This window comes from Hetaerina americana, unplaced genomic scaffold (assembly GCF_022747635.1).
Source record: "Hetaerina americana unplaced genomic scaffold, ioHetAmer1.1.p SCAF_8, whole genome shotgun sequence".
NCBI lineage: Eukaryota > Metazoa > Arthropoda > Insecta > Odonata > Calopterygidae > Hetaerina > Hetaerina americana.
The window spans coordinates 57,044,930-57,057,357 of record NW_027287427.1 but is presented as its reverse complement, the minus strand read 5'-3'; the positions used below and the strand labels follow the sequence as shown (position 1 = coordinate 57,057,357).

The window sequence follows — 12,428 nt, the reverse complement described above, 5'->3', positions numbered from 1 at the left end:
GATAATTCGTAGAGTGATTTTAAAGCCCCGGACATCACATACTTTTACAACCCATTAACCCACAGATATCAACTAGAGTGTTGATTTGATGTACAGAGCTTCTCTCAGCCAGATTGTCACCTTGCGTGAAAGTCACACATCAAGGTGGGAGAACAATTCCGTCTAACTTACCACGTGCCTATTCCTGGGAAATCCTGGAGCCCATAAAACCACGCATCTCGGTTGTAGCTGGAGGTGGAGGAGCATCATCCGGGATTTAAACCGTATCCCGCCAGTCAGAAGCCATTCCACAAGATTGCCAAGCAACCTGAACAATTCATTAGCATTTAATGCCTCTAATGGTATTTTTTTTCTAAAAATATTTAGCGGCATAAAAATATAGTTGACGCCACTTTAATATATGATAGATTATTAATGGGAATTTTATTATATCCCGAAGCCTTTTTTACGGTTTTTTTTGCAGCGGATATGCTTTCAGCTCTTTCCTTTCCTTTGCAAAGGTAAACCTCCACCGACCGTGTCCTGGTTCGTAAGGGACAAGCTGGTGGACGGCGTCGCCGAAGAGAGGCGTCCCGGATTGGCAGTCAATCGTCTGGAGATCCGAGATATTCGACGAAGCCATCTCAACGCCACTCTCAAGTGCCAGGCGTCGAATACTAAGCTCGCCATCCCCGCAGAGAAGTCGGTCAGACTGGATATGTTGTGTAAGTAGCTTTTGTATGCTCGCTTTTACTGGATCTTTCCTTCAGTTAGGTGACCGAAATGAAATATCGTGGGACGGAATTGAGTTCACGAAATTATTTTTCGACGGAATGCTATCTGATTATTTGATACTTCGGGAAAGTTGAATTGCTGTACAAACTTTTATGTTCACATAGGATATGTAGTTCCACGTTGTGACAGTTATTTCATGCATTTTTAGTGATCACAATCGATACATAAAATCAGTGAATGTTATTCGATATATTTTTATATTATGGGTGCATGAACATCGTAATTTAATGATTATCCACTTCAAATTAATTCAAAAATCACCGCTACAATTTCAAAACTATAACCTGAAACTCATGCGAAAAATACGTGGGAAGTACCGTAATGATAACTTCCGGATACTCGGATACCGGACACCGAGAGACCCAGGTTTGAATGCAGGGGAATTCCGATGAAATTTAGACTATGTAAGTTCTAACTTTTTGCCATCAATGTTTTAAGAAAGAGCATTACAATAATTTCCTCCTTTCACACCTTCACCGAATTATTATATGTCAGATCACGCAATGCCCTTTGAGCAGATGATTGGCATGCAACATATTCTATTAAAAATTGTTTAATAAATCAGCATTAATAATGAAGAAGGGAAAGTATTTCTGTTCTTGTTTTCTGCATCAATTCGATGGTTTACTTTGCACAAATGTATCTTTTTGAGGAAAATTATCCCAAGGAAATATATTCATTCAGACCGTGCAAAGTCAGGATATCAGTGAAAAAATGCCGCCATCTATATCATGATCACTGGCGTTCAAACCGTGATAACGATTCCAAAGATCACTTATCTCATTCAGGGCTATTAAATGCTAACAGCATTTCTTCAAGATATTTAAAGCCGTTGCTAGGAGATAAAAAACACGAACATCAGCGACGAGCCATTAGTATAAAACCTTTTCTCTCAAGAAGCCATAAAGCACACGCAGGGATGTTGGTCTCAATTCTCGTGCATGCGTTCCGTTTTCTCAAAGCCCTCCGGCTCAAATCAGCTGAGCTCATTATTAGAGAGAATGAGAGAGAGAGAGAATCATGAGAATTGCAGTAAATTATCTCCAACTTCATCTACACACTTCTTTAATCCATTTCAATTAACGAACTTTTCACGGAAGGGGCGGCTACTACACGTAAATTCCGGCGGATTAAGCCTTTGATTTTTCAACCTTTCTCCATCGACCTGTTGTGCCATAAAAAAGTGACACTCAAGAATGGGAAAAATTTGCAAAAAAACCGGGGAGAAAGATTTCACGAGAGCTAGAAAGGGGGGAGGCAGGCAGGGATACGGAGCCTAAGTGAGCGCGAGAAATTTCGGGTGAGCTTATTAGGAATTCCAACCATTGGGATAAGAGAGAGAGAGAGAGAGGAAGGAAAAGGAGAAGGGTTGCGGGGGGATATTTTTATCGGCAATATCCACGGGTGCGGACTGTTCTCCGGGCCCAGGATACACTTTTCGGACAGTTTTACTGCTTGTTTTATGTCTCAAAAGGTCGTTTCCACGAAACAAGTCGGGCTCCCGAGGATTTGGAGCGCAAGATGGAGGAGAGGGCGGTTGGGAAACGGGAGCGAGTGGAATGGAGGAATGAGAGGGGAGCAAAGAAAGGAAGGAAGGAAGTGATGGTGAGGAGGATGGTAGTGAACGAGTATGGGGGAAATGGAGGGAGAGGGAGAAAGGGGACGGCGAGCGAGAGGGACATAGATTCAGAGAAAGGCGAGATGGGAACGAGAGGGAGGGAGGACAGTGAGTAAATCAAGTCGTTGATGGCTTAAGAGTGAATGCAGCTGTTGCTGAGGCAGTCGGAATGGGGAGAAGGGATGTCAGTGGTGGGAACAAGGTAGACTTTCCGGGGAGGAGGGAGAGAAGATGGGAGGGTCGTGGGGAGAGAGGGATGGACATAAAGAGTTGGGGCGCAGGGACGCAGTTGGTTTGAGGAAGAAGGAATGGTCTTGGATGTCAGCTCTTACGAAGGGGTACAGGAGGTATGATTGAAGGAGAAGGGATGCAGGGAATTTGAAGGAATCGGTATTTAACGAGGGAGGAGGAATCCCCTCTTGGAGGGAGTGGGGGTTGAAAGGGATGACGGTTCGAGAGGGAAGGGTTGAAGGGGGGATTGGGGCGTGGAGAGGCCTCGAGGAGGTTAGAAGGCGTACATCGCGGCGAAGATTGTCACGGAAGGGGATCGAGAGAATGGAAGGGAGACAAAGGGAAGGGTAGGAGGGAATGAAGGTAGGTGGGGGAGGCATGGAGTGTGAGTGTGGAAATGACGCCTGGAATCATAAAAGGTAGCTGAAGTGAGAGATAACCGTCTTTCTCTCGCCTTTGAACCTGACAGCCATTCTTGACAACTCCCCTGGATCCCATGTGTACGGTTTAAAGGATGAAATAATAAATTATTCCCTCGGGACAGTTTTAGCATCCGTTTCACCGAAAAAGGGTTATAATGGAAATTTTCAAGTGTTATTTGGTGCATTTATATTAAGTAGAGTTAGCAGTTTCTCCTCTACGACCATTGAATAATTTTGGGTTATACTAATGATGAATTTTGTATCAAATTATAGAACATGAGTCAAATCTGTATTCGTTTACCGTAATAGGAATGTGTACTTGAACTTATATTAATTTTTCAAGCAATTATAATGATACTTATGATCCTGAGGCTTATCGGAGTTTTGTGTAGATTACTTTTAGTTTTCTTTGTAGTAATTGATATAATAAAAATTCAAAATAAGGACAGGATTTACATTAGTGCAGTTAGATTGCAATTTATGGAACGGCTGTGGCACCAGACCGGGATAACGTTTCGAATTTGAAGCTCTCCTTGGTATTCCCCCAGGGACAGACGGTTCTCCTCCGTTAATAGGCCCAGGTAGTAAATAGAAAAAAGGATGTTGTAGAGGAATTCATTGCCGCAAATATAATATGAAGTAATTTAGTAAGTAAGCAGCTACAAAAAACTGTTGACTCACGCCTCCCTAAACTATTAAAAAGTTCTTTCCTCCAAATTTATCATTTTTCGAAACCAATAGGCAAGCTATAAAACGTGAATAATCATGTAAAAAAGTGTCCTCAAATCTCACATTTTTTTATAAATACACCACCATAACTACTATGGAAGGGCACGTATATAGGATATAGTAGTAATTTAAGTAGCATAACAGCCCTTGCTGTTTCTCAGTACGACTGGGTGAGCTGCTAATTCACTTTAGTAAATCAAACTTCTTATGGAGAGCTGTGAATCAATGAACAAACTACGAGATAATTCACGAATATTTTTCACTGTTTAAAAAAAAGGGATAAAGAAACTTACTTTCTTTTCCTTTTTACATTTAATCTCCTCACAGTGTCAAATGATTATTTGATCACTTCAATAGCGTTTTAAATTGGTAACAGTGGAGTAAAAAAATGCTAGATGCCAAATAATATTTCAAAAAAATCGTAAAAGCAAAATTGAATAAATATTTTTTAAGTGTAAACGAATAGAAAGTTAAACCTTATCATATCTTATTGATAAATCTGAAAAAATCTTTCGGAATAAATAAATTAACTTTTATCTCTTGTTATCCTTGGAAATAGCAGTATTTGTTCATATTTCAAAACTGTCATTCTAGCCATGCATATAGTTCTAGGCGCAGACAGAAATAACCTTCGCTAAATTTTAACTGAAAAAGTACGACTTAAACTAATTGGTGGTGTTGAACGTCAATTATTAGGTTACTGTTTAAATTCGCACACAAATACCTCTCCATAATCAAGGATTCATCAATTAAATCACACTACGATTCATAGCAAATTCATAGGTATTTTGAACCCAGTATCCATTGAATATTATCCAATCCATTATTAATAACCAATCACATTAGGGGGATCGAAATGGTGCGGGGGCTAACGTACTGGCTTCCCACCCTGAGGGCGCGGGTTCAAATCCCGGCTGTGTTGAATATTTTTCAGAGGTATCTCGATCCCTACTTGAGGTGCTTTGTGGAGGGCACTTTGAGTGAGTACGCCGTCCGTCGGATGGGACGTTAAACTGTGGACCCCTTGGCGCCTTTCGTAAAGAGTAGGCTAATGCCGACGCCGGGTTTCTCTCCACCCTTCATCCTTTCCTATCCATCCCCTATGGCGCAAATGACCTTAGCTGTCGGTCGCCTCCCCTCAAAACTACTACTACTACCAATCACATTAGTACCATTTCTATTAAAGTTGCGGCTTTGACCTATGCATCATTACTAGCCTGGTATTTTTTTCTTTTCCGTAATGTTGCATGTATAAACTATATCTTTATGAGTACAACGATGGTGATTTTCTGAAGTCAGAAACTTTTCAGACCACCGTCGTATTAATTTCAATGCTTGTGACGTACCCTCAATGTGAACCTAAGAATTCTCTAAGATAGAAATTTCCGATAAAGTGCTAATTACGACGCCACAACTGTGCATTTTTTTCAAAATTAACCAAAAAATAGATTCTCCAATATAAATCTCAATATCTCATGGCTAAATTAGCAGTTACATATTTTTATGTGGCAAAATAATTCAAGCACGAAGAGAAGAGGAATTTGATGAAGTTACTTGGCTGCTAGCCAAGAAGCAGTAGGTTTTGTGATTATGGTATGACCTATTTCCCTCAAAGATTTCGTGTAAATTAATAGCGTCGAAAGTTTGACTTAAGAAAGGAAACGCACCTGCAGGATTGCAGTGCACATTCTTTCGAACGAGATCCTAGCAGTTGACGATCGACAAGATAAGCACCTTTTGAGACGACTGGAATATATCGACGTCCCTATGAGGAAGAAAGAACTCTATAAGGATTGAAGCCCTAGTTTTCCTTGTTCTACTCCCATAGAAATAAAATGCACGATATAACTTATCTTGATAAAGTGACATATTTAATGTAATGTGTTTCCCTCGCAACGGCGCAACAGCATTTGGAAGAGTTCCAGGAATTTTTTCCGAAACTGCTTGAGTGGGTATTTACGCTCCATCACATTTGCCTCACATTATCTTCAAAATCAAGATTGCTGTTTCATTTTCACAAAAAAAGCCGATAAAATCTGTAACACGCCAGAAAATAACGTGATTATGAACCTTAAAGAAGATACATAACATGTCAATAGTTGAAATAACTTTAATTAAAACTACAGGTATGTGGTAAATTGTGCACTACAGACGATATTTTCCGAGTGAGATTTCTACAAAATTATTGCTACAATATGAACACTGGGTATCTCTTTTTTATGTTCATAAGAGCTTTAACCTCATATTCATCTTTATGCGCGTAATTTACTTTGATATTTATTGACTTGAAATAATGTTTCCATACGAACCTCGATGCTTTTTAGGTGAAAATATTCAAATAAATCTGAAAACATCCGAGTTAATTAACTGTAATCACTCGCTCAAAAATATCGTTCTTCAGCAAACTATCTGTCGTATTGGGTCAATACTGATTCAATACATTGTTGATTAAGCATTCTGGCAATAAAGAACAACGAAAATTGAAACATATTTACATACCTACATCCAGTATAAGTTATATCAAGATTGGTAAATAATTATTGCTTTATCCTGAAAATACCAAATAATTTTAATACATAAAAATCATGTTTAATATAGGTCAAACATGATTTTTAGGTGTTTTAATTGTCTTTATTACTTTAGTTAGTAGTCCAGGTCAATTAACTAGGATCCATGATATCACACTATGAAATTTCACTACGAAAGGCTCTTTAAATGAAGTTATGTCGTAAGACATTATGCATTTTAAGCTGATACCTACGATTGTTCTTTATGAATTGTGTATATTCTCTGAAAACAGAGTTAAATGCAGTGCTAAATACTAACAGGTTCATTATATTAAAATAGCACCAATGTCACTTATATATTTGGCCTTTTTCGTTGTCCTTTCATATTCAAAATTTTTGTAATATTTATTCCAAGTACCTAATATACACTGATTTCCAAATCAGTGGCATTCGGTTACAATCATTGCCAACAAACACTTCTAAGGTCCTACAGACTTGAGTCTCTTCATTAATCCTTGCAACTTTACTCATTTTATCCATGATGAAAGTAATACGGGAACTGAAATTATGCATTCCTGATGATATTAACTAAAATTCCTAAAAGAATTTGAAACCACTGCGAGAAGAATTTGCTTTTCATTTCCGGACAGAACTTTGAGATAATGGCAATGTATGTGCGAATTCTCAAAAGCTAATGGAGGTGGCAGAGCGGGACTTTCCATAACCATTTACCTTTCGAAGGTCATATTAAAGGTCGACTTAACTCTACCTCCCAGAAGACCCATTTTGACGCCGGAATGTACCCGAAAAACTTTGCCGTCTCGTGATGATGGGAGTGGAAGTCAAACGGAGCAGGAATTCAGCGCTTATTACCAAATAAATGCTCTTCTGTCTTTGAATGAGAATCGTCCTGTACTCTTCATCGCCTGAAGCGACTATATCCAGATTTTCTATGGCGTGAAATGTGCCATCTGAAGGTTGTGAACCTTCTCACATGTCTTTAAGTAGGTATGTTTTTTTCTGAATGGTTATTTCAGAGAAACAAATATTCCATATTACTATTACCTCCTTCCGTAGTCTTGTCACAAAAACCAGTTAATCTAAGTGCTTTAAATTCTGTCTAAGTTCATAAACAAATGATAATGAACACCCTAATTTAGCGAGATAGCAGCGTAATAGATGAGTAGACAAACTTTAACAAATAATCATCAAATTTTTAGCTAATACTATAATTTACCGATTTATTATTTACTTATATTAATTATATCTTTTCTTGAAGCATGTTTTAGGCACAAATTTAATAACGCAATGCTTTTCATTTGCTTATTTACAGTACGACCGTTATCTGTGCGTTTGCTCAATAAGCCCACCCACCTACGAGCTGATCATGAATATCAAGTGACGTGCGAAGCCGTGGATCAAGGCCACGACCCGTTTTCGCTTGGTATAAGGATGGCAGGAAAGTCAAGAAATCTAAGGTGAGAATATCCCCGCAGTAAATGAACGTATACCGAGGCCGTGTAAATAGTCTAAAATGTAGATGTTTCTGCTAATTTATATTCCGTATCACAATTTACAGTAGTTTCTCAAGTAAAAAAGGCAATGATTTTGTTTCAAACAAGGACTTTAATTTAAATCGCCTTTGAACATTATTCAAAGTATTTCATTGTGAAAATAAATTAAATGAAAAGACCCAAATTCTATGTAAATTTCCTACTTTTGGCGTTACTAGCGTGTTGAAATATCCTTTTGGGGGTTAATTTATATGAACGAATTTTTGCCTTTAGGTATTATTCCGTGAAAAGTGCCAAATACTATATTCCCGTATCAGTATTGTCTAAAGGTTGATGATAATGCATGCAATAATAATTTAATAATATTGTATGCATAATGTGAAATAAATAGAATCATACTTATATCTAATCCATTTTTTTATTCGGTATTGAACCTGTGCTGTTGTACTTTAATTAGCTTTTTCATGGAATCAACTTTGCTTTATTGTTTCTGCAATTTCCTTTTAGTGCATGAGTCTGGTAACGAGACTGTGATGGCGAGTGTTTTGACGCTGACCCCGGGACCAGAGGATGACCGGCATCAGGTCAAGTGCCACGCCCACAATCCGTACATCTCGTCATCGGGCATTGAAGATATTCTCAACTTGAACGTTCTCTGTGAGTTTCGACGAGCCTATATTTAGTTGACTTCATGCCGAAAAATTTTCAATGTCTTTTATACCTCTTTGCAATTGAATCTAGGATTGGAATCATCTTAACATCCATGACGAATAGAACCGGAATATGAATACAATAATGCTAAATTTAATTTATCTAAAAATAAATTTATGTTTATATCAAAAAATTCTCATCTGAAATAAATTTCATAAGTTGCTTCTGAATTAATGGAGTTATGCCCTGAGACTCAACACTCTATCTTCTAGTGAAGAGGAGAATAATTCGGCGAAGTTGGAGTGAAAAAAATCGTCAAGGGAACACTCTTATTGAATGGATATGGAAAGACTGTCACGAGACTCCCTAAATTCACATAAGGCATATTTTATACACAATATTTTGCAATTTTAGGCAGCGAGTGAAATTCCAAAGAAACTGCGGGATATGCCGCAGCAGTAACTTTTAATGGAGTCATCCGCTAATGTGCATTTCAATGCAACAATTTCAGAGTATAAAAATCATTCGCCTTGACTGGGACTCGAACCCAGAACCCAGAAAATTTAAGAGTTTAAGAGGACGCCTCGGTAGCTTAAGTGGCTAAAGCACTCGACCGGATATTGAGGGATCTGGGTTCGAGTCCCAGTCAAGGCGAATGATTTTTATACTCTGAAATTGTTGCAGCGTAAGAAGTTCAAGTGTCCACGAAGCATGCTAAAATAATAAAAGATAACTTGAGAAAGCAGCCGATGAGCCAACCGTATAACTTTCTAAGCTCTCTGTTTGAATACCAATAATCTAGACGATTCACATTGTGCCGGCTGCCTGTTATTTGCCTACGCCCTAGACTGAAAATCGCGCATGAACGTCAGAATATCTGAAAGATAAATCAACATAAAAGAATTGTATTGCCGAACTCAAAGGCCAAGCCCAATTATCTTCTTCTTTTATGATTCTCCATGCCTCGAAATTTCCACAAATGAAGGTTGCGAAAGTCGATAAAATTGACAGAAATTTGATTTAGCTTATATTTTCTTCGAACCGGAGACAAACTTCAGCGGCAAATTATACGGTGTAATCCATGTTGATAGAGTTAACAGTTCCCAAATGTTCAAGATGTAAAAGTGGAATGCTAATTTTTAAAAACGGAAGTTGTTATTGTTGGAATGAGATGTAATATTATTGAAGCTTTCAGTCATTAAATTTCATAAAATATTTGTCCAAAAAATATTTTGACCGAAAAAAATTCGTATTTCCTACTAATTTGATGTAATATGACATACATCTCAGCAGTAATTTCTCGATATTGTAAACGGCGCGTACCAGCGATAGAAGTCTGCAAGTTCTCAGTAAGGGAATCCTTACTGTTTATAACAGTAATACAAGACTATTAGGAGCTAAAAACTCTTCTTGAAGTTTCATCACTAAAACCTTTGACACGCTACTTGAAATGAGTTTTGATTGAAATAAAGCTTTGCCCAAGAGTCAACCTATTTTCATACGGAAATTTCAACTGATAATAATTCTTTTAGTTAGTATTTGAAGGAAAGGACTAGAAACCCTGCAGCTATAATAACAATTCATAAGTATACTTTTTTAATTAAACATATTTAATGTTGCTTAACCAATCCCAATGCGTTTTAGTCAACGCTCCACGCAAATATAAACGAATTTATTTTGAGATTCATTTGCATTGAACTTCCCTTTTTCTTGCGTCCCGTTAACATAGATCAATGTTAAAAACTTAATCCATTCTTAACTAAAACTATATAATGTGTAGACTTCGTCCAGGGAGCCAGTAGATATTCTTAAGAATTTGAATACTATTTAAGCGTTTCAATAAATACGTAAATACTACTTTCATATTCATGGCAAATATAAATGAATATATGTAATACAGTAGGCATAAATCAGTGTTCATGAAATGAATGGCGTGTTTTGAAAATATTTTTTCTAAAACTGAATGTTTGCATGAACAGAGTTTGTTACTATGTATAACTTTGTGTTTCCCGCCATCTCTCATACGTATCACAATCTCCTGGATGACAAAGTGTGTGTGTGTTTGGGGTTTCTTGTATTCACTGAGTGATTTATAGTGGTGGGATTGTTCATTGAGTCTAATCCTCAGAAATCCTAGGCAGGTCAAGGAAAAAAGGATCTGTCAGTGTTTCTCGTGGCTCGAGCCACGTGAATGTAATTGCAAAAGCTTTGAGGCAGCAACGCCTCGAGCAGACCGTCGGCTTTGCTCTCTCCACCAGTTTGGACTCCTGAAACTAGTTAGTTCTAATGATCTCTGAATTTTGGCGAAGGCACAGCACTCTCCTGCTAAAACAACCCAAGCAGTGCTCGAGTAGTAAAGTCAACAAATTTTGCGAGTCATTGCACCTCAAAAATGTTTACAAGTAAGGCAAATGATGAAAAATATCCTTCAAAGTTGTAACAAGGTATTCAAAGGAAAATGACAAAACCTCTTGAACAAGTGCGTGCAGGAAAAATTTTTTTAAGGTAAAGAGCTAAATATACAAGACTTGCAGAAGTTTGTGGGGTCGAACACACGGAAAAGGTAAATAAAGATTAATGAAGCATTGGACTCTGACTCGCTGAGAACAAATTTGACATTATTTTAATTACTGTGTGTCCTTTCACGTCTGCCTCTTTCAGAAGGCAAGAGTGCCGTAATTTTTAATTCAATTAAATTTGATAGCTGGAGGCAGAAAATATGATTTCGTAAAACGGTCTTATGGGAACCCTCTGGAAGGATTAAGGGAAGTTATTTATGAACACGTAGAGAGGAGGTTAAGAAAAGTTAAAAAATGGAGTGCTGACATTTTATAATTGTTTCATTAGAGAATTAAAATTTATTTTAATTATTTAAAATATTTCGTAAAATGTTTGTCTCCTTATAGATATTGTTTCCTCGAACACGAGGTGCCATCAGAAATAAAATACTTCCAACACTACAATTACTATTAGGCTTATTATTAGTGATTATAATTTGAGTAGGCAAGATTGGATTTTTTGACGCGGACATTTTCAGGGACGTTTAACGATAAAAACTGTGTCTGTATTATGTTATAAACTATATCAAAACGTTTTTTTCAACTTTTTTGACTGGCTAAATAATAGATTTTCTAATATTTTTCGGATAGCTTTCCATCTTACTCTTCTGTGTAACTTAAAAGGGATATAGATGAATCAAACTGGAGAAATGTTTGTATAATTACCTCGTATGTTGAAGATCCTGATATTGAAGATGTGGGCTCATTTAACCGGTATTATTTTAAATTTAATGCCTCTGGTATTGAGTGTTTCGATTTTTAGTTCGTCCGTATTGTAATCATCTGACAAACAGTTAGCTTGATATTTTTAAATCTAACTCTGTACACAAATTCTCTATCGAATTGATTCCGGAGATATCTCTAAGCGGCCTTTTACCTGTATAAAAACGTAATTTCTCTATCTTAATTCCCATGGACGAAAGTAGTATCGCGTTTATGTAGAGTGAATAAATTCTACCTCAGGGTAAATTCAAAATCTTCTGATCTTTCTAGAAGTATTTCAATGGAATTAAGATTTAACGTTTTTCCTCAAAAAAAGCTGTTCCCAAATAATAATCATAATTCAAATGTTCCTACTTTGTTTTTTGGTCGATTTTTCCTCATTTGGTCGTTAATTATAAAACTCTTTGAAAAATTACGCTGTTTTTTTATTTCAAGATATTTCCGGGAAATTATTTTCTAGATTACCAAATCCAAAATCCATGATCTTCAATTTTTATTAAAAGTCTTTGCGTAAAATGATCGTCTTGTCTTTTTCTCACAATTTTTGAGCATTAAATGCAGAGTCAATAAAAAAACCCAGTCATCTTCTACAGGTACATTTTATTTTAAAATCACATACCTTATAAGAAATTCAATCAGTTAGGAGAAATAGACTCACTAAATTGGGTACTGGGAGATTTGTAGCACTGGAATCAATTTTC

At 37.0% G+C, this 12,428-nt stretch overlaps 1 protein-coding gene across 1 annotated transcript in view; it reads left to right on the top strand.

Moving 5' to 3' along the window:
* LOC139698032 (nephrin-like) overlaps positions 1 to 12,428 on the top strand; it is a 663,871-nt gene that overhangs the window by 572,749 nt on the left and 78,694 nt on the right. Inside the window, 5 exon segments of the mRNA XM_071596891.1 lie at positions 501 to 704; positions 7,615 to 7,692; positions 7,695 to 7,759; positions 8,069 to 8,111; positions 8,303 to 8,452. Of these exon segments, the coding sequence (XP_071452992.1) occupies positions 501 to 704; positions 7,615 to 7,692; positions 7,695 to 7,759; positions 8,069 to 8,111; positions 8,303 to 8,452 (540 nt within the window).